Genomic DNA, 23,221 nt, shown 5'->3' on the forward strand with positions numbered 1-23,221 from the left:
ATTGGAGTCAAAGTTGGCTCACTCCTGGCTCCAATTATCTCTGGGAGAAGTCATTAAGCTAGCGCCTCACATACTTTTTCCTCCCTGCACTGTGAATGTTTACATGTTATGTGCAATTAAAGCATGGCAACATCTAATGTTTGTGTAGTATTATGTTCAGCAGACTGTGTTCTTCTATTGTTGTGACTTAGATGACGTTCAGAGCACATTTTATGCCCAATTCATGCAAAACTCCACGTAATCCCAAGGGGTTCACATACTTTTTCTTGCAACTGTACATATATCTTTACAAACTGTATAAAAACAAGAATTTTAAAACACCAGCACAAATTGATTAGACTATTTAGATCAGCAATGGGCAAACTACGGCCCGCGGGCCGTATACGGCCCGGCGGACCTTTTAATCCGGCCCGCGGAGTGATACTGTCAGGATGGCTGTCAGGATGTGTGTAGGCGGGGCAGCGTGACGAACGTGAGGGGAGCTAGGCTCCTCTCACAGTCCGCCCTGAAGACCGGAACGGCGCGGGAACACAGCGAGAGGAACGTGCGGAGCAAAGGTAAGTGAATTGAATTACTATAGGGGGGATGAATTACTATATGGGGGATGAATTACTATGGGGGATGAATTACTATATGGGGGATTAATTACTATGGGGGATGAATTACTATGGGGGATGAATTACTATATGGGGGATGAATTACTATGGGGGATGAATTACTATGGGGGATGAATTACTATATGGGGGGTGAATTACTATGGGGGATGAATTACTATATGGGGGATTAATTACTATGGGGGATTATTACTATGGGGGTTGAATTACTATGGGGGATGAATTACTATATGGGGGATGAATTACTATGGGGGATGAATTACTATATGGGGGATTAATTACTATGCTTACTATGGGGGAATATTACTATACTTACTATGGATGACACATACACATCATTCATCTACTCTTGGTCCGGCCCCCGGGTCCAATATATGAACCCATTGCGGCCCTCAAGTCAAAAAGTTTGCCCTCCCCTGATTTAGATACAGCTGGTCTTTTTCACATGTATTTAAAATGTTTAGAATACTTCATTTTCCCTTATTAGTATTTGATATTACATAATATTTCACACCTCATATCACAACTTGTTTCATACTGTAATTACTTTTAAATATCCTTGTTTTGTTTTATAGCTGTTGGCTACAATTGTATTATAAATATTACTACAAGGACTGCTAACTCAGTAAGTATAATTTAGATCTATAAAATGTAATGCTTTGCTGGTTATATTACAACTACAGTTGCAAGAAAAAGTATGTGAACCCCTTGGAATTACGTGGAGTTTTGCATGAATTGGGCATAAAATGTGCTCTGAACGTCATCTAAATCACAACAATAGAAGAACACAGTCTGCTGAACATAATACTACACAAACATTAGATGTTGCCATGGTTTAATTGCACATAACATGTAAACATTCACAGTGCAGGGAGGAAAAAGTATGTGAACCTTTGGACTTAATAACTGGTTGACCCTCCTTTGGCAGCAATAACCTCAACCAAACGTTTCCTGTAGTTGCAGATCAGACCTGCACAACAATCTGGAGTCATTTTGGACCACTCCTCTTCACAAAACTGTTTCAGTGTAGCAATATTCTTGGGATGTCTGGTGTGAATCGCTCTCTTAAGGTCATGCCACAGCATTTCAATCGGGTTGAGGTCAGGACTCTGACTGGGCCACTCCAGAAGGTGTATTCTGTGCTGTTGCAGCCATTGTTTTGTTGAATTACTTGTATGCTTTGGGTCATTGTCCTGTTGCATCACCCATCCTCTGCGGAGCTTCAGTTGGCGGACAGATGGTCGTACGTTTTCCTGCAAAATGTCTTGATAAACTCTGGAATTCATTTTCCCATCAATGACAACAATCTGTCCAGGCCCTGAGGCAGCAAAGCAGCCCCAAAGCATGATGCTCCCTCCGCCATGTTTTACAGTGGGGATGAGGTTTTGATGTTGGTGTGCTGTGCCTTTTTTTCTCCACACATAGTGTTGTGTGTTCTTCCCAAACAACTCAATCTTGGTTTCATCTGTCCACAGTATATTTTGCCAGTAGTGCTGTGGAACATCCAGGTGCTCTTTTGCAAACTTGAAACGTTCTGCAATATTCTTTTTGGACAGCAATGGCTTCCTCCGTGGTGTTCTCCCATGTACTCCATTCTTGTTTAATGTTTTCCTTATTGTAGATGTGTCAACAAAAATGTTAGCATGTGCCAGAGATTTCTGTAGGTCTTTAGCTGACACTCTGGGATTCTTCTTTACCTCATGCAGCATTCTGCGCTGTGCTCTTGCAGTCATTTTTACAGGACGACCACGCCTAGGGAGAGTAGCAACAGTGCTAAACTTTCTCCATTTGTAGACAGTCTGTCTTACCGTGGACACATGAACATCAAGGCTTTTGGAGATACTTTTGTAACCCTTTCCAGCTTCATGCAAGTCAACAATTCTTGATCGTAGGTCTTCTGAGAGCTCTTTTCTGCGAGGCATGGTTCACATCAGACAGTGCTTCTTGAAACCAGTAAACCCAAAACAGGTGTGTGTTTTTTAAGGGCATGACAGCTGTCAGCAACACATCCAATATCATCACACTGATTGGCGTCAAGGTTGTCTCACTCCTGGCTCCAATTAGCTCTGGGAGAAGTCATTAAGCTAGGGCCTCACATACTTTTTCCTCCCTGCACTGTGAATGTTTACATGTTATGTGCAATTAAACCATGGCAACATCTAATGTTTGTGTAGTATTATGTTCAGCAGACTGTGTTCTTCTATTGTTGTGACTTAGATGACGTTCAGAGCACATTTTATGCCCAATTCATGCAAAACTCCACGTAATCCCAAGGGGTTCACATACTTTTTCTTGCAACTGTATGTGCTACAGATTTAATATTAAGGGAAAATAATGAGGAATGATTCTGCTTTAAATATTTCCTTGGTAATATTAAAACACAGTTATTGAAAGAGGAAACTGTTCTGTCAACATTGCAGCTTTAAGATTATGATCACAGTATAGCTTGCACAGTAAAATGCAATATATTAACATGCAGGCTAGTCAGTGCCAATGCCAATGCATTCCATTGCTTTTTTTTCAACTATATTTGAAAAGTGACATAGTGACCTATTGGTGTGCTACATAAAGACATGCTGCGTTATTCTACACTGCAACACACTGCACATCATACCAGCATTGTGGTGTGAACAGGGTACATAGAAAGAAGTGGCCTGCATTTATCCAGTGTGGAAGAATGCAGGTCACTGGCATTGTGTGAACGAGCCCTTAACAAAATGAAAACTTATGAAGAGATGTTACTTTCTTAGATTTGAAAATAGCTATAGCCATAGCAAGTTATGTGAGCACTCTGGGGCTCGGTCAGCAGCAAGCACATGAATGTGTATTTATAATGAACCGGCACACAATTTATATAGTTAGTCCTATTGAAGAAAGTCCATCAAGCTCAACCAATAGAAAAAAAAGAATAAATAATGTCAATATACGAAGCCTTATGCCTAAAGTTGATCCAGGGGAAAGCAAAAAACAAAACCTATAAAGCATGGTCCAATTTGCCCCAATCCTTCCTGATCCCCTGAATGGTATTCTATGTCTCTATTAGAGAGACATGGTGCCCCGGAATGGTTTTGCAGTAGGGCTACATGACAAATAGTTACAGACTTCCTGCTGTGAAATGCATTCAGCCCAGTTTCTCTGGGTACTGCAGCTTCCATCATAGATTTTTAATCCAGCTGTATTATTTTACCTCAATTTTTTTTTTTAATCCTGATTTTAGTGGGTAGAACTTGCTGATGTTTCTCTTTTTTTTTTTCTAATAGAAATTGAGGGGACAGACAGAGGCTCTGTATATATTGACAAAGTGCAACAACACACGCTTTGAGTTTATTTTTACAAATGTGGTACCAGGAAGCCCTCGGCTTTTCACTTCAGTTATTGCTGTGCATCGGTAAGCCACATATTGTTGTATTTTAGATGCTATAAAGGAAACTTGTACTAAAAAATGTGTAGGCTGCCATTGGTGACATTCATCTAAAAATGCTGGTTGCCTGGTGTCTTCAATACTTTTCTGAGTAAGTGCATACTAGATCCAGGTCAGTGATTTAGAAAATGCCAAAGCTATTGGACCATCATGATCCAATAGTTAGCACTAGAGATGAGCGAATCGAAGTATCCGAAGTGGAATTCGAGTCGAATATCGGAAAAATTTCGAAAAATAGCCTAATTCGGACGCGCGAATCGAAATTTTTCAGAAAATGGCGGCTGACATGTGCGGCGACGGAGCGGGGATGTCTGGGAAGGCGCGCAGACAAGGCGCGCTGACCCATAATGCATTCCTCAACTACATGTGATCGCATCAGCCAATCAGCAGCCAGCCAGCCAGCACTGTGTAATGGTCGAGCTATAAATAGCGGCCATTTTGGAATTCTTCATTTGCCTGCAGTTATTGAACAGAGGCAGACCGCTCTGTACTAGGGACAGGGACAGAGTTAGGGCCACAGAAACGATAATTGGGGACAGAGAAAAGTTACTTAGGGACAGAGAACCATTACTCAGGGACACAGACTTGTTAATGAGGGCCACAGAATCGTTATTTAGGGACAAAGAAACGCTAGTTAGGGCCACAGAATTCATAATCAGGGACAGACAGAATTGTTACTCAGTGCCAGAGAATTGTTACTTAGGGCCACAGAAACTTTAATTAGGGCCACAGAATTTTTACTCAGGGACAGACAGAATTGTTACTGAGTGCCAGAGAATTGTTACTCAGGGACAGACAGAATTGTTACTGAGTGCCAGAGAATTGTTACTTAGGGCCACAGAAACTTTACTTAGGGCCACAGAATTTTTACTCAGGGACAGACAGAATTGTTACTGAGTGCCAGAGAATTGTTACTCAGGGACAGACAGAATTGTTACTGAGTGCCAGAGAATTGTTACTTAGGGCCACAGAAACTTTACTTAGGGCCACAGAATTGTTACTCGCACAGACACAGAATTGTTACTCGCACAGACACAGAATTGTTACTCAGGGCCACAGAACTGTTACTTAGGGACAAAGAAACGCTAGTTAGGGCCACAGAATTCATACTCAGGGACAGACAGAATTGTTACGGAGTGCCAGAGAATTGTTACTCTGGGCCACAGAAACTTTACTTAGGGTCACAGAATTTTTACTCAGGGACAGACAGAATTGTTACTGAGTGCCAGAGAATTGTTACTCAGGGACAGACAGAATTGTTACGGAGTGCCAGAGAATTGTTACTCTGGGCCACAGAAACTTTGCTTAGGGTCACAGAATTTTTACTCAGGGACAGACAGAATTGTTACTGAGTGCCAGAGAATTGTTACTCAGGGACAGACAGAATTGTTACGGAGTGCCAGAGAATTGTTACTCAGGGACAGACAGAATTGTTACTGAGTGCCAGAGAATTGTTACTTAGGGCCACAGAAACTTTAATTAGGGCCACAGAATTTTTACTCAGGGACAGACAGAATTGTTACTGAGTGCCAGAGAATTGTTACTCAGGGACAGACAGAATTGTTACCGAGTGCCAGAGAATTGTTACTCAGGGACAGACAGAATTGTTACTGAGTGTCAGATAATTGTTACTTAGGGCCACAGAAACTTTAATTAGGGCCACAGAATTTTTACTCAGGGACAGACAGAATTGTTACTGAGTGCCAGAGAATTGTTACTCAGGGACAGACAGAATTGTTACGGAGTGCCAGAGAATTGTTACTCAGGGCCACAGAAACTTTACTTAGGGCCAGAGAATTTTTACTCAGGGACAGACAGAATTGTTACTGAGTGCCAGAGAATTGTTACTCAGGGACAGACAGAATTGTTACTGAGTGCCAGATAATTGTTACTCAGGGCCCCAGAAACTTTACTTAGGGCCACAGAATTTTTACTCAGGGACAGACAGAATTGTTACTGAGTGCCAGAGAATTGTTACTCAGGGACAGACAGAATTGTTACTGAGTGCCAGAGAATTGTTACTTAGGGCCACAGAAACTTTACTTAGGGCCACAGAATTGTTACTCGCACAGACACAGAATTGTTACTCGCACAGACACAGAATTGTTACTGAGGGCCACAGAACTGTTACTTGGGGCCACAGAAACGTTAATCAGGGACACAGAATTGTTACTGAGGGCCACAGAACTGTTACTTAGGGCCACAGAATTGTTACTCGCACAGACACAGAATTGTTACTCAGGGACACAGAATTGTTACTCAGGGACACATAATCGTTTAATTAAAGAGTATGTCAGACAACATGCAGAGGAGTGGCAGAGGAGGCAATGTTTTAGGAGCGAGCAGACGTGGCAGCAGAGGAAGGGGTCGAGGCAGCACTATTCGCAGCCAGAGGCCAGTGCTCCCGGTGTCATCCAGCGGTCGTGTCTCCACCGACAACCCTGCCGTCGTCGATTGGTTGGCTCGGTCGTCTTCCTCTTCCCAGGTCACCTCTGACACCTACAGCCAACGGTCGGTGGGTACGTCAGACACAACCGTTAGTTGGCATGGCCCGGGACCTAGCCCACTGAAATCACGTGTCCTCTACCTGCCCCTGTCCTTTGGTGTTCCCTCACCAAGCGAAGTATCGCATGCTGTGGGCTCAGCCCCACTGTACAGTGAGGAAGAGCTAACAGAGGGCGGTCAGGAACGGGGGGAGACATCCGCCTTTTCAGCAGCTAGACGAAGAAGTAGTGGCGAGGAGAGTGGCCCGGTAGCCGGTCTAGAGACAGGTCTGTCTCCTGACCCAGACGCAGCCGAGGGGGCTAGTAGTGAGGCGGAGACCCTACTTGATGATGAGGAGGTTGATCGCACTTGGCAGCCTCGTCGTCATCAGGCAATTTCTTCCGCATCATCAGGAGAAGAGGGTGGCAGCTTGGCAGTGAGCGAAACAGTCGGTGGGTTGCCCAGGAGACAGCAGCAGGGTCGCAGCAGTGTCAGTGGAAGCAGTGTCAGTGGAGCCAAACGGCCACGGAGTAGAGCACCAGCTCCACTGCAGCCTACCACCACGGCCAGTAGTGGTGCCGGTGTGCACGGAGGAAGCAGCAGTCAGCCAGTGAGGAGTATCGGGGGCAAAGTTTCCTACTCGGCGGTGTGGCAATTTTTCGTCAAGCCGCCCGAGGAAGTAAACGTAGCCGTATGTCGACTATGTGGCCAGAAAGTCAATTTGTTGGGACTATTTGGGCCATGTTGGGACAATGGGAGATCTCCCATTGCTGCTGTCTCCATCGCCACACTCTGCCATGTGCCACTTTCAGGTCTCCTCACACACTGCTGGTGTGTTCAGTTTTTTGACATAGGGTGCTGGCAGATTACGGGCCTCCCATAGCTGCTGCCAGGCCCCTAATCTGCCATAGGCCCCTATATACCGCCTCCTCATGCTGCTGCCAGGTCCAGAGTCTCTCATGGGTCCCTGTACGGCCTCCCATTGCTGCTGTCTCCATCGCCACACTCTGCCATGTGCCAGTTTCAGGTCTCCTCACACTGCTGGTGTGTTGAATTTTTTGACATAGGGTGCTGGCAGATTACGGGCCTCCCATAGCTGCTGCCAGGCCCCTAATCTGCCATGGGCCCCTATATACCGCCTCCTCATGCTGCTGCCAGGTCCAGAGTCTGTCATGGGTCCCTGTACGGCCTCCCATTGCTGCTGTCTCCATCGCCACACTCTGCCATGTGCCACTTTCAGGTCTCCTCACACACTGCTGGTGTGTTCAGTTTTTTGACATAGGGTGCTGGCAGATTACGGGCCTCCCATAGCTGCTGCCAGGCCCCTAATCTGCCATAGGCCCCTATATACCGCCTCCTCATGCTGCTGCCAGGTCCAGAGTCTCTCATGGGTCCCTGTACGGCCTCCCATTGCTGCTGTCTCCATCGCCACACTCTGCCATGTGCCAGTTTCAGGTCTCCTCACACTGCTGGTGTGTTGAATTTTTTGACATAGGGTGCTGGCAGATTACGGGCCTCCCATAGCTGCTGCCAGGCCCCTAATCTGCCATAGGCCCCTATATACCGCCTCCTCATGCTGCTGCCAGGTCCAGAGTCTGTCATGGGTCCCTGTACGGCCTCCCATTGCTGCTGTCTCCATCGCCACACTCTGCCATGTGCCACTTTCAGGTCTCCTCACACACTGCTGGTGTGTTCAGTTTTTTGACATAGGGTGCTGGCAGATTACGGGCCTCCCATAGCTGCTGCCAGGCCCCTAATCTGCCATAGGCCCCTATATACCGCCTCCTCATGCTGCTGCCAAGTCCAGAGTCTGTCATGGGTCCCTGTACGGCCTCCCATTGCTGCTGTCTCCATCGCCACACTCTGCCATGTGCCACTTTCAGGTCTCCTCACACACTGCTGGTGTGTTGAATTTTTTGACATAGGGTGCTGGCAGATTACGGGCCTCCCATAGCTGCTGCCAGGCCCCTAATCTGCCATGGGCCCCTATATACCGCCTCCTCATGCTGCTGCCAGGTCCACAGTGTCTCATGCCATGTGCCACTTTCAGGTCTCCTCACACTGCTGGTGTGTTGAATTTTTTGACATAGGGTGCTGGCAGATTATGGGCCTCCTATAGCTGCTGCCAGGCCCCTAATCTGCCATAGGCCCCTATATACCGCCTCCTCATGCTGCTGCCAGGTCCAGAGTCTGTCATGGGTCCCTGTACGGCCTCCCATTGCTGCTGTCTCCATCGCCACACTCTGCCATGTGCCACTTTCAGGTCTCCTCACACACTGCTGGTGTGTTCAGTTTTTTGACATAGGGTGCTGGCAGATTACGGGCCTCCCATAGCTGCTGCCAGGCCCCTAATCTGCCATGGGCCCCTATATACCGCCTCCTCATGCTGCTGCCAGGTCCAGAGTCTGTCATGGGTCCCTGTACGGCCTCCCATTGCTGCTGTCTCCATCGCCACACTCTGCCATGTGCCACTTTCAGGTCTCCTCACACACTGCTGGTGTGTAGAATTTTTTGACATAGGGTGCTGGCAGATTACGGGCCTCCCATTGCTGTTGCCAGGCCCCTAATCTGCCATGGGCCCCTATATACCGCCTCCTCATGCTGCTGCCAGGTCCAGAGTCTGTCATGGGTCCCTGTACGGCCTCCCATTGCTGCTGTCTCCATCGCCACACTCTGCCATGTGCCACTTTCAGGTCTCCTCACACACTGCTGGTGTGTTCAGTTTTTTGACATAGGGTGCTGGCAGATTACGGGCCTCCCATAGCTGCTGCCAGGCCCCTAATCTGCCATGGGCCCCTATATACCGCCTCCTCATGCTGCTGCCAGGTCCAGAGTCTGTCATGGGTCCCTGTACGGCCTCCCATTGCTGCTGTCTCCATCGCCACACTCTGCCATGTGCCACTTTCAGGTCTCCTCACACACTGCTGGTGTGTTCAGTTTTTTGACATAGGGTGCTGGCAGATTACGGGCCTCCCATAGCTGCTTCCAGGCCCCTAATCTGCCATAGGCCCCTATATACCGCCTCCTCATGCTGCTGCCAAGTCCAGAGTCTGTCATGGGTCCCTGTACGGCCTCCCATTGCTGCTGTCTCCATCGCCACACTCTGCCATGTGCCACTTTCAGGTCTCCTCACACACTGCTGGTGTGTAGAATTTTTTGACATAGGGTGCTGGCAGATTACGGGCCTCCCATAGCTGCTGCCAGGCCCCTAATCTGCCATAGGCCCCTATATACCGCCTCCTCATGCTGCTGCCAGGTCCAGAGTCTGTCATGGGTCCCTGTACGGCCTCCCATTGCTGCTGTCTCCATCGCCACACTCTGCCATGTGCCACTTTCAGGTCTCCTCACACACTGCTGGTGTGTTGAATTTTTTGACATAGGGTGCTGGCAGATTACGGGCCTCCCATAGCTGCTGCCAGGCCCCTAATCTGCCATGGGCCCCTATATACCACCTCCTCATGCTGCTGCCAGGTCCACAGTGTCTCATGCCATGTGCCACTTTCAGGTCTCCTCACACTGCTGGTGTGTTGAATTTTTTGACATAGGGTGCTGGCAGATTATGGGCCTCCTATAGCTGCTGCCAGGCCCCTAATCTGCCATAGGCCCCTATATACCGCCTCCTCATGCTGCTGCCAGGTCCAGAGTCTGTCATGGGTCCCTGTACGGCCTCCCATTGCTGCTGTCTCCATCGCCACACTCTGCCATGTGCCACTTTCAGGTCTCCTCACACACTGCTGGTGTGTTCAGTTTTTTGACATAGGGTGCTGGCAGATTACGGGCCTCCCATAGCTGCTGCCAGGCCCCTAATCTGCCATGGGCCCCTATATACCGCCTCCTCATGCTGCTGCCAGGTCCAGAGTTTGTCATGGGTCCCTGTACGGCCTCCCATTGCTGCTGTCTCCATCGCCACACTCTGCCATGTGCCACTTTCAGGTCTCCTCACACACTGCTGGTGTGTAGAATTTTTTGACATAGGGTGCTGGCAGATTACGGGCCTCCCATTGCTGCTGCCAGGCCCCTAATCTGCCATGGGCCCCTATATACCGCCTCCTCATGCTGCTGCCAGGTCCAGAGTCTGTCATGGGTCCCTGTACGGCCTCCCATTGCTGCTGTCTCCATCGCCACACTCTGCCATGTGCCACTTTCAGGTCTCCTCACACACTGCTGGTGTGTAGAATTTTTTGACATAGGGTGCTGGCAGATTATGGGCCTCCCATAGCTGCTGCCAGGCCCCTAATCTGCCATGGGCCCCTATATACCGCCTCCTCATGCTGCTGCCAGGTCCAGAGTCTGTCATGGGTCCCTGTACGGCCTCCCATTGCTGCTGTCTCCATCGCCACACTCTGCCATGTGCCACTTTCAGGTCTCCTCACACACTGCTGGTGTGTTCAGTTTTTTGACATAGGGTGCTGGCAGATTACGGGCCTCCCATAGCTGCTGCCAGGCCCCTAATCTGCCATGGGCCCCTATATACCGCCTCCTCATGCTGCTGCCAGGTCCAGAGTCTGTCATGGGTCCATGTACGGCCTCCCATTGCTGCTGTCTCCATCGCCACACTCTGCCATGTGCCACTTTCAGGTCTCCTCACACACTGCTGGTGTGTTCAGTTTTTTGACATAGGGTGCTGGCAGATTACGGGCCTCCCATAGCTGCTGCCAGGCCCCTAATCTGCCATGGGCCCCTATATACCGCCTCCTCATGCTGCTGCCAGGTCCAGAGTCTGTCATGGGTCCCTGTACGGCCTCCCATTGCTGCTGTCTCCATCGCCACACTCTGCCATGTGCCACTTTCAGGTCTCCTCACACACTGCTGGTGTGTTCAGTTTTTTGACATAGGGTGCTGGCAGATTACGGGCCTCCCATAGCTGCTGCCAGGCCCCTAATCTGCCATGGGCCCCTATATACCGCCTCCTCATGCTGCTGCCAGGTCCAGAGTCTGTCATGGGTCCCTGTACGGCCTCCCATTGCTGCTGTCTCCATCGCCACACTCTGCCATGTGCCACTTTCAGGTCTCCTCACACACTGCTGGTGTGTTCAGTTTTTTGACATAGGGTGCTGGCAGATTACGGGCCTCCCATAGCTGCTGCCAGGCCCCTAATCTGCCATAGGCCCCTATATACCGCCTCCTCATGCTGCTGCCAGGTCCAGAGTCTGTCATGGGTCCCTGTACGGCCTCCCATTGCTGCTGTCTCCATCGCCACACTCTGCCATGTGCCACTTTCAGGTCTCCTCACACACTGCTGGTGTGTTGAATTTTTTGACATAGGGTGCTGGCAGATTACGGGCCTCCCATAGCTGCTGCCAGGCCCCTAATCTGCCATGGGCCCCTATATACCGCCTCCTCATGCTGCTGCCAGGTCCACAGTGTCTCATGCCATGTGCCACTTTCAGGTCTCCTCACACTGCTGGTGTGTTGAATTTTTTGACATAGGGTGCTGGCAGATTATGGGCCTCCTATAGCTGCTGCCAGGCCCCTAATCTGCCATAGGCCCCTATATACCGCCTCCTCATGCTGCTGCCAGGTCCAGAGTCTGTCATGGGTCCCTGTACGGCCTCCCATTGCTGCTGTCTCCATCGCCACACTCTGCCATGTGCCACTTTCAGGTCTCCTCACACACTGCTGGTGTGTTCAGTTTTTTGACATAGGGTGCTGGCAGATTACGGGCCTCCCATAGCTGCTGCCAGGCCCCTAATCTGCCATGGGCCCCTATATACCGCCTCCTCATGCTGCTGCCAGGTCCAGAGTCTGTCATGGGTCCCTGTACGGCCTCCCATTGCTGCTGTCTCCATCGCCACACTCTGCCATGTGCCACTTTCAGGTCTCCTCACACACTGCTGGTGTGTAGAATTTTTTGACATAGGGTGCTGGCAGATTACGGGCCTCCCATTGCTGCTGCCAGGCCCCTAATCTGCCATGGGCCCCTATATACCGCCTCCTCATGCTGCTGCCAGGTCCAGAGTCTGTCATGGGTCCCTGTACGGCCTCCCATTGCTGCTGTCTCCATCGCCACACTCTGCCATGTGCCACTTTCAGGTCTCCTCACACACTGCTGGTGTGTAGAATTTTTTGACATAGGGTGCTGGCAGATTATGGGCCTCCCATAGCTGCTGCCAGGCCCCTAATCTGCCATGGGCCCCTATATACCGCCTCCTCATGCTGCTGCCAGGTCCAGAGTCTGTCATGGGTCCCTGTACGGCCTCCCATTGCTGCTGTCTCCATCGCCACACTCTGCCATGTGCCACTTTCAGGTCTCCTCACACACTGCTGGTGTGTTCAGTTTTTTGACATAGGGTGCTGGCAGATTACGGGCCTCCCATAGCTGCTGCCAGGCCCCTAATCTGCCATGGGCCCCTATATACCGCCTCCTCATGCTGCTGCCAGGTCCAGAGTCTGTCATGGGTCCCTGTACGGCCTCCCATTGCTGCTGTCTCCATCGCCACACTCTGCCATGTGCCACTTTCAGGTCTCCTCACACACTGCTGGTGTGTTCAGTTTTTTGACATAGGGTGCTGGCAGATTACGGGCCTCCCATAGCTGCTGCCAGGCCCCTAATCTGCCATGGGCCCCTATATACCGCCTCCTCATGCTGCTGCCAGGTCCAGAGTCTGTCATGGGTCCCTGTACGGCCTCCCATTGCTGCTGTCTCCATCGCCACACTCTGCCATGTGCCACTTTCAGGTCTCCTCACACACTGCTGGTGTGTTCAGTTTTTTGACATAGGGTGCTGGCAGATTACGGGCCTCCCATAGCTGCTGCCAGGCCCCTAATCTGCCATGGGCCCCTATATACCGCCTCCTCATGCTGCTGCCAGGTCCAGAGTCTGTCATGGGTCCCTGTACGGCCTCCCATTGCTGCTGTCTCCATCGCCACACTCTGCCATGTGCCACTTTCAGGTCTCCTCACACACTGCTGGTGTGTTCAGTTTTTTGACATAGGGTGCTGGCAGATTACGGGCCTCCCATAGCTGCTGCCAGGCCCCTAATCTGCCATAGGCCCCTATATACCGCCTCCTCATGCTGCTGCCAGGTCCAGAGTCTGTCATGGGTCCCTGTACGGCCTCCCATTGCTGCTGTCTCCATCGCCACACTCTGCCATGTGCCACTTTCAGGTCTCCTCACACACTGCTGGTGTGTAGAATTTTTTGACATAGGGTGTTGGCAGATTACGGGCCTCCCATTGCTGCTGCCAGGCCCCTAATCTGCCATGGGCCCCTATATACCGCCTCCTCATGCTGCTGCCAGGTCCAGAGTCTGTCATGGGTCCCTGTACGGCCTCCCATTGCTGCTGTCTCCATCGCCACACTCTGCCATGTGCCACTTTCAGGTCTCCTCACACACTGCTGGTGTGTAGAATTTTTTGACATAGGGTGTTGGCAGATTACGGGCCTCCCATTGCTGCTGCCAGGCCCCTAATCTGCCATGGGCCCCTATATACCGCCTCCTCATGCTGCTGCCAGGTCCAGAGTCTGTCATGGGTCCCTGTACGGCCTCCCATTGCTGCTGTCTCCATCGCCACACTCTGCCATGTGCCACTTTCAGGTCTCCTCACACACTGCTGGTGTGTAGAATTTTTTGACATAGGGTGCTGGCAGATTACGGGCCTCCCATTGCTGCTGCCAGGCCCCTAATCTGCCATGGGCCCCTATATACCGCCTCCTCATGCTGCTGCCAGGTCCAGAGTCTGTCATGGGTCCCTGTACGGCCTCCCATTGCTGCTGTCTCCATCGCCACACTCTGCCATGTGCCACTTTCAGGTCTCCTCACACACTGCTGGTGTGTAGAATTTTTTGACATAGGGTGCTGGCAGATTATGGGCCTCCCATAGCTGCTGCCAGGCCCCTAATCTGCCATGGGCCCCTATATACCGCCTCCTCATGCTGCTGCCAGGTCCACAGTGTCTCATGCCATGTGCCACTTTCAGGTCTCCTCACACTGCTGGTGTGTTGAATTTTTTGACATAGGGTGCTGGCAGATTATGGGCCTCCTATAGCTGCTGCCAGGCCCCTAATCTGCCATAGGCCCCTATATACCGCTTCCTCATGCTGCTGCCAGGTCCAGAGTCTCTCATGGGTCCCTGTACGGCCTCCCATTGCTGCTGTCTCCATCGCCACACTCTGCCATGTGCCACTTTCAGGTCTCCTCACACACTGCTGGTGTGTAGCATTTTTTGACATAGGGTGTTGGCAGATTACGGGCCTCCCATTGCTGCTGCCAGGCCCCTAATCTGCCATGGGCCCCTATATACCGCCTCCTCATGCTGCTGCCAGGTCCAGAGTCTGTCATGGGTCCCTGTACGGCCTCCCATTGCTGCTGTCTCCATCGCCACACTCTGCCATGTGCCACTTTCAGGTCTCCTCACACACTGCTGGTGTGTAGAATTTTTTGACATAGGGTGTTGGCAGATTACGGGCCTCCCATTGCTGCTGCCAGGCCCCTAATCTGCCATGGGCCCCTATATACCGCCTCCTCATGCTGCTGCCAGGTCCAGAGTCTGTCATGGGTCCCTGTACGGCCTCCCATTGCTGCTGTCTCCATCGCCACACTCTGCCATGTGCCACTTTCAGGTCTCCTCACACACTGCTGGTGTGTAGAATTTTTTGACATAGGGTGCTGGCAGATTATGGGCCTCCCATAGCTGCTGCCAGGCCCCTAATCTGCCATAGGCCCCTATATACCGCCTCCTCATGCTGCTGCCAGGTCCAGAGTCTGTCATGGGTCCCTGTACGGCCTCCCATTGCTGCTGTCTCCATCGCCACACTCTGCCATGTGCCACTTTCAGGTCTCCTCACACTGCTGGTGTGTAGAATTTTTTGACATAGGGTGCTGGCAGATTACGGGCCTCCCATTGCTGCTGCCAGGCCCCTAATCTGCCATGGGCCCCTATACCACCTCCTCATGCTGCTGCCAAGTCCAGAGTGTGTCATGGGTCCCTGTACGGCCTCCCATTGCTGCTGTCTCCATAGCCACACTCTGCCATGTGCCACTTTCAGGTCTCCTCACACTGCTGGTGTGTTGAATTTTTTGACATAGGGTGCTGGCAGATTACGGGCCTCCCATTGCTGCTGCCAGGCACGTAATCTGCCATGGGCCCCCGTACCGACTCCTCATGCTGTAACGTTGCAACAAGGTGGAATTCAACCCTACATATGTTAGACCGCCTTTACGAACAGCGAAAGGCCATCACCGATTTCCTGATGTTAAAAGCGGATAAAGGTACTCCCTGTGTAACTTAGATGTCAGCCATTGGCAGCTCATGCGTGACACCTGCGCTTGCTCAGGCCCTTTGAGGAGGCCACGCTATTCGTGAGTCGGCAGGACTATGGGATGAACGACGTCATTCCTCTGTTGCACGTCCTGGAACAAATGCTGTTAACAATGGCTGGTCAGGGTGCGGTAGACGTGGCGCACAGATCTCAACGCCACATGACCCCTGTGGGGGCAGGACAGGAAGAAGAGGAGGAGGTAGAGGAGGACATTGGTGCTCAGGAATTATTGAGTGAAATGGGTGGTTTTTCCACTCAGCGGACAGGAGTGGAGGAGCAGGAGCATCTGGTAGAGGAGGAGGAGGAGGAGGAGACAGAGGACCCAGACGCACCGTGGCAGTATGCTGTGGAGATGGAGGCAGGGAGTCCCTCGCATTCCTTGGCACAAATGGCCCATAGCATGCTCGGTTGCTTGCGTAGCGACAGCCGAATAATAACCATCAGACAGAGGGATGACTTTTGGCTGTCCACCTTGTTGGACCCTCGCTACCGTTCAAAAATGGTGGCCTTTTTCACACCTGCTGAGAGGGAGGCCAAAATAACGTACTATAAAAACCACCTATGTAGTCAGCTGGTCTCTGCCTGTCTGCGCCAACGTCCATCCTCAGACACTGTGGGCCCTGTGCGCTCGCGTTCCGCTGCCATGGCAGCAGGGGAGGGGTGGGATGGTAGGAGCAGTGGCAGCTCCACCAGCAGCGGCTGCCTCAGTCTGCAGTCGATGATGAGTAGCTTTCTTCACCAGCGCAGTGAGGAAACTACTAACCAGCCGCAGCAGCAGCAGCAGCAGCATCAGGTGGACCTGGAGCAGGACCTCAAACAACAGGCTTAGGCCTACTTGGACAGCACCCTGCCAACCGAGGTAGACAATCCCCTTGACTACTGGGCAACGAAACTTGACCTTTGGCCCCAACTAGCTGAATTTGCCCTTGAAAGGCTGTCATGCCCGGCCAGTAGCGTTGCATCGGAGCGCGTGTTTAGTGCGGCAGGAGGTATTGCAACTCCGCGGAGGACACGACTGTCCACCCAAAGTGTGGAGAGACTGACGTTTGTGAAAATGAATCAGGCGTGGATTAGTCTGGATTTCAAACCACCAGTTCCTGACACAACTGACTAAATCCGCCATGAATCATGCCCCAAACATGTGCCACTTTCAGGTCTCCTCACACTGCTGGTGTGTTCCATTTTTTGTCATAGGGTGCTGGCAGATTACGGGCCTCCCATAGCTGCTGCCAGGCCCCTAATCTGCCATGGGCCCCTATACCGCCTCCTCATGCTGCTGCCAAGTCCAGAGTCTCTCATGGGTCCCTGTACGGCCTCCCATTGCTGCTGTCTCCATCGCCACACTCTGCCATGTGCCACTTTCAGGTATCCTCACACTGCTGGTGTATTCCATTTTTTGTCATAGGGTGCTGGCAGATTACGGGCCTCCCATAGCTGCTGCCAGGCCCCTAATCTGCCATGGGCCCCTATACCGCCTCCTCATGCTGCTGCCAGGTCCAGAGTCTGTCATGGGTCCCTGTACGGCCTCCCATTGCTGCTGTCTCCATCGCCACACTCTGCCATGTGCCACTTTCAGGTCTCCTCACACTGCTGGTGGGTTCCATTTTTTGTCATAGGGTGCTGGCAGATTACGGGCCTCCCATAGCTGCTGCCAGGCCCCTAATCTGCCATGGGCCCCTGTTGTCGCTTGTTGGCATATTCCGCTCGTTCAGATGCTCCTTCTCCTGCTACTCCTCTTCACGGATTCCGTCAGCAGTCTTTCTTGGAATCCGTTTCCAAGAGACAACAGTTTGCGAGCACGCACCAGACGGTGCAGAAACTGAACGTCCTCCTGTCCAAGTTGCTGCTGCCAGGCTCGTAATCTGTCATGCGCCCCTGTACCGCCTCCTCATGCTGCTGCCAGGTCCAGAGTGTGTCATGGGCCCCCGTACCGACTCCAAATGCTGCTGCCAGGCCCGTAATCTGTCATGGGCCCCTGTACCGCCTCCCCATGCTGCTGCCAGGTCCAGATTGTGTCATGGGTCCCTGTACGGCCTCCCATTGCTGCTGCCAGGCCTGTAATCTGCCATGGGCCCCCGTACCGACTCCTCATGCTGCTGCCAGGCCCGTAATCTGCCATGGGCCCCTGTACCGCCTCCTCATGCTGCTGCCAGGTCCAGAGTGTGTCATGGGTCCCTGTACGGCCTCCCATTGCTGCTGTCTCTATCGCCACACTCTGCCATGTGCCACTTTCAGGTCTCCTCACACTGCTGGTGGTTTCCATTTTTGTCATAGGGTGCTGTATGGCCTCCCATTGCTGCTGCCTCCACCGCCACACTGTGGCTCCACACTCTGGTTTTGGCCCCGTGACTGGCCAAATGAGTGAAGTGTGCGGTGATTCTAAGATCGACGGCACTCATCTGCATGTCATACTGCCTGACAGTATTATTTCTCTTCCCCAGCAGACTCCAAGGGCATTTAAATTAAAGGTACAGTGTTCAGCACTAATATTAAGTCTCTCTGAAGCCTAGAAACACCCTTTTTTAAGTTAAATTCACAGCGAATATATTCGACTCGAATCGAAATTTTTCTACGAATTCGCCGAATCAGTCGAATCGAATTTTTGAATACTTCGCTCATCTCTAGTTAGCACTGAGCAGTCAGTTAGCATTTTTAAAGATAAAGGACAGCAGTGGAAAGCTACCTATATATTTCTCTCATATATAATACTGCAGCACTTAAGGAAGCCATACATTTTTCTTTCCTTCCACCACAAGTGAAAGGAAAGAAAATTGCTAGATTCCCACCACAACAAGTGAAAGGAAAGAAAATTGCTAGATTCCCCCATGAACACAGTCAGTGTTGATTGGGGAATGTGTTGTGTTCTTCCATCAGGGAGCCTTCCCTGGTGGCAGAACACAATGATTAGTGTTGCTGACTATAGCTGGCAGCACTAATTGTTTGGGAATAACCTGACAGGATGGTTGTACACTAATCGATTGATAGATCAGCTTGTGTACAACCAGGGAGCCCATACGTGGATTGAAATTCAGCTGGTTCAGCGTGGACCTTCCAAATTTCGATCCATGTATGGTCAGCTTAAAAGAATAAGCCTTGCAATCTACTAATCCACTAGTAATAAAACAAACACAAAGTGCTTAAATATGCTAACAACTTTGTGAACATACAATTACATTAGTATAACTGGAAAAGCTACAATTTCTGGGGAAATTGTGTGAAGTGTTCTTTCCTTCACCAGTAGTCTACAACTCACACTCTAGCTTTTGTCACTCTGCTGCCTGCTCACACACCTGGGTTCCTATGGCAACTCACTCTACAGCAAGGGCAGAGAAGAGTGTTTAAAAACAAACTGCTCCAACTTGCTCACTTCACTGGCCGTTGCCATCTTCAAACGGTTATAGTTTAAAAATGATAAATCCTACACAGAAGAGCTTTATATTGTGAGAATCACAAGACCCAGACCTACATTTTGATGCATAGTATGTCTCTGAAATATTAAAAATGAAGTCAGTCGCAGTTTAGAAATTGCCCTTCAAATTTGAGGTGGCTAGAGTGGAGTTTCAATGAATGTCAATGGGCGGCGTGAGTTACAAACAAATGGTAATATTGTGAAAACTATCAGGACTATGGCTTAGCCATGGACATTTTTAGTGGCAGCAGGGATAGCTGAACGTTTTGATATAAGATTTGTGTAGGTGGGCTTGAAAATGAGGGAGTGATGGCAGTTTAGAAATCATGTCCTGATTTTTCGTTCCACAAAGTAATAGCACACCAATCGGGAACAATCTGCACGTTTCGGTATATTACTGTCTATGTAGTGTAAAAACTGTGGGAGGAGTTAGGGTGGTAATTTTGGCTATAATAATAAGAATATATATGTGAGATAACAGTAAGAAGTCTTGCCATGCAAGAACACTTAATAAATCATGCAATCAATAATAAAAGCACCATAAATATTAAGTCTGAATGTCCAAAAGCAAAACTTTGTGATCAAGTAAGCAAATAAAACCAGAGTACTCTTACCCCATACCTGCATTTTTGTTCTGGGTCAGAAACGTTGAGGCCACAGGTCAACATTACAGCCAGGCAAACTGCATTTTCAGAAGCATATTTGCCGATTCAGAGCTCTTTTCGCTTCCGCCATATTTCTCCAGAACAATTTTTTTTTAGATAAATGTCTGGATACCCTGAAGTTGGACTGTTTCCTACATGCAATAACCAATGACAAGCCAGTGAATTCCCAGGAATATACAACATGCCTGTGGGTTTTAAGAACATGGAAAGACATGGCTAAAATCACTATGCAAGCAGAGAATATGGATATAGGGAAATGCTTTTGGCTGCAAGCTAAATGGTTAGGAATTTTGCTGTTTGCATTGTAAATGTTGTAAGATAATTTTCAGCATGGAATAATTACTACTTTTTAAGTAATGATGATCCTTAGGCACCGTTCACACTAGCATTCCGATCATGTGTGCCTGTCTGGTTTTTTTACAGGCGGACCCAATTGGACCCTTCATTTATCTCTATGGAGCGGCGGATGTAAACAGACGTGTGTCATTTATACCTGCCTACCTCCAACCCGATCTGCTGAAAACAAATGGAAGGGAATCCAATCCACTTCATCTAAGTGGATCGGAAGGCAGTCGGGTGAAAACGGACAGCCAGTTTATTTACATATGGCTGCCCATAGAGCAGAGCAGGCTGTGTCAGTGTCTGCTCTGCATTTAGCAGAGCCAACACGGACCTGTCATCCACCTGCTCCACTTTGCTCAGTGGGTGATCAGTGGACAGATGTGAAAGGGTCCTCAAAGAAGAAAAGATTTTAACGATTTAACCTTAATTGTTCTTTTATTATAGAGCATATGAAACATCCAAAATGTATAGAGATCTCAAACTAAGAGGAGCCTTGATTCAGAATAAACAGCTAAGACTTCTTCCCAAAGAACAAGTTTATGATAAAATCAACGGAGTATGGAATCTATCCAGTGATCAGGTAACACAACACATTGAAACTTTTGTAGAAGTAATAGCTTTAGTGACAACTGTGAATTTGCCTTTGAAACCAGTGCTTAGAAAGTGTTAACAGAGTGTTGAACGCAAGGGTAGAGAGTATAGTCAAGGGTGATCTCCAGTTCTTAAAGGAATCTTTCTAATATACTGGGTATGCCCGGAGTGGTTAACAGGATGTAGAAGGTAAGAGCGCCACAAGTTTTTAACAAGTCCAGTATGAGTTTAATTAATCTTTCCCTCTCTCTTTTTTTTTATTTATTTTTTATTATATCTTTTATTAATTTTTTTTTCAGTACTTAAAACAACACTCTTTCATAATTATCAAAAAAGAAATACAAGCCATTCTCCTACATTATCCCACCCTGACCCCCAACCGCCCCCCCAAGTCCCTTCCCACCAACCAGTTTTCCCCGGTCCATATATGTGACGGAGCGTAGGCAGGACAGAATACAAAGAGAAGATGACGAACACTCAAAGCTTTATTGAATTATGACAATCTTTCAATTTGGGTCTGAGGGTAGCGTCCAAGTCTCTGGAGCAGGGAAGGGCCAAGGTAATTGTAATCCAGGCAGGGAAGAGAAAGGGGGGAAAGTTCACTGACAGTTCGTACAGGGGGAAAACGGGCAAATGACACTCACAGTTCTGGCAGGGGTTTTTCCTGGCTCACAGCAGCCGACAGCAGGTATCGATACTTCTCAGCACACACCAGAGGATCCACACAGCGGGTATTTCTAGCACACAGCAGCACGGGCAATCCTGGCCCCACAGTATTAGGCAGGGTAGCAGCGGGTACTCCTCCTGAGCCCCGAGTATTAGCAGCCTCCGCACACAGCAGCACGGGCAATCCTGGCCCCACAGTATCCGGCAGTGTAGCAGCGGGTACCCCTCCTGAGCCCCGAGTATTAGCAGAGTGTTTAGCGGGTAATAATCCTGAGTCTCCCAGAATATTATGCAGAATGCCCAGCGGGTAATAGTCCCAATATCTCCCGGAGTATCATGCAGAGTGCTCAGCGGGTAACAGTCCTGATATCTACCGGGGTATTGTGCAGAGTGCCCAGCGGATAATATTCCTACAATCTCCCCGGAGTATTATGCAGAGTGCTCAGCGGGGTTGGCTGCGGGAGTCTGGCCTCAGCGTAGACCTCCCAGCAGCTTCGGCAGCGGAAGAACAACCCTGGTTGCCTTGGCAACATCCGATGTGCATCCTCATTTTTAAACCACTTTCCTGAAATATTGTCATTCCCTGGTGGGAAAAACTCCGTGCCCACCAGGGGAATCAACAAAAAATTATACTTCCACCCCATAAACAAGTGTACTCCATCCCAGACTCTCAAAACTTCCCGTGTCAACATGCTGCTAATCTCATCCATAGAGCACGGCCCTCTGTTTACTTTTGTACCATTTTATATTGTAACTGTAATTTCTACCTTCATTTTGCAATTCGCTGCGCAAACTGTTGGCGCTATATAATTCCTGTATAATAATAGTGTGAAACGTTCGTGCTATCCAGATAATCTTCTCAAGACATGTATTACTTAAAATACCTTCCATTTTAACCCAACTTTTCACCTGTGAATTGTATGTCTAATCTACAACTCGTGACAGCATAACCACAATATAATAATTCCTAATGTTGGGCAGATTTAATCCCCCTTTCCCTTTGTTATTACACAAAACTTCATATTTGATTCCTGGTTTCTTATTAGTCCATATATATTTAAGTATCAATTTTTTTTATTATTGCGAAAAAGAATTCTGTTATAAGAACTGGGAGTATATGGAATTTATACAAAATTTTTGGGACTATCACCATCTTAACCAGATTTATAAGCCCGATCCAGGAGACCCTACCCCTTGAAATTCTTCTCAGCTCTTCCTTTATTTAATTTATTAGTGGAATATAATTTACCTGGTATATATTTTTTATTGAGGGGGTTAACTGTATTCCCAGATAACCTAGTTCCTTCTCCCTCCATGTAAATGGAAAGTCTTTTTGTAGGATCTGCTTCTTTTTCTTTGAAATATTAACATTCAAAATTTCTGATTTTGTAGGGTTTATTTTTAAATTTGAGAGCTCACCATACTGTTTTAATAATCCCATTAGGTTAGGTAGCGTTAATCTGTGGTTCACAATATAAAACATCATGTTATATGCATACGCTGCCACCTTGTGATCCACCTCTCCTATTTTAATTCCTCTAACATCTACACTCTTTCTTACTGTCACCAACAGAGGTTCCAGGGATATAACAAATAGCAACGGGGATAAAGGACATCCCTCTCTAGTGCCATTATACATTTTAAAAAACCCTGAAAGGGATCCATTTACCTTAACTGCCACTGATGGATCATTATAAAGCTCCTTTAACCACTCTAATATCCTAGTCCCTATTCCTAAAGCCTCTAGTGTGTTTATCATAATTCCCT

General features: G+C 49.2%; 1 protein-coding gene across 1 annotated transcript in view; it reads left to right on the forward strand.

Moving 5' to 3' along the window:
* Nucleotides 1–23,221, forward strand: part of BBS5 (Bardet-Biedl syndrome 5) — an 81,552-nt gene that overhangs the window by 28,560 nt on the left and 29,771 nt on the right. The window contains exons 4-6 of the mRNA XM_089660442.1: nucleotides 1,190–1,239; nucleotides 3,875–4,002; nucleotides 20,642–20,777. Of these exons, the coding sequence (XP_089516568.1) occupies nucleotides 1,190–1,239; nucleotides 3,875–4,002; nucleotides 20,642–20,777 (314 nt within the window). The remainder of the gene's footprint in view (nucleotides 1–1,189; nucleotides 1,240–3,874; nucleotides 4,003–20,641; nucleotides 20,778–23,221) is intronic.

The sequence above is a fragment of the Staurois parvus genome, unplaced genomic scaffold (genome assembly GCF_062004578.1).
Source record: "Staurois parvus isolate SC_StPar_1 unplaced genomic scaffold, SC_StPar_1.0 ptg000031l, whole genome shotgun sequence".
NCBI classification, from domain to species: Eukaryota; Metazoa; Chordata; class Amphibia; order Anura; family Ranidae; genus Staurois; species Staurois parvus.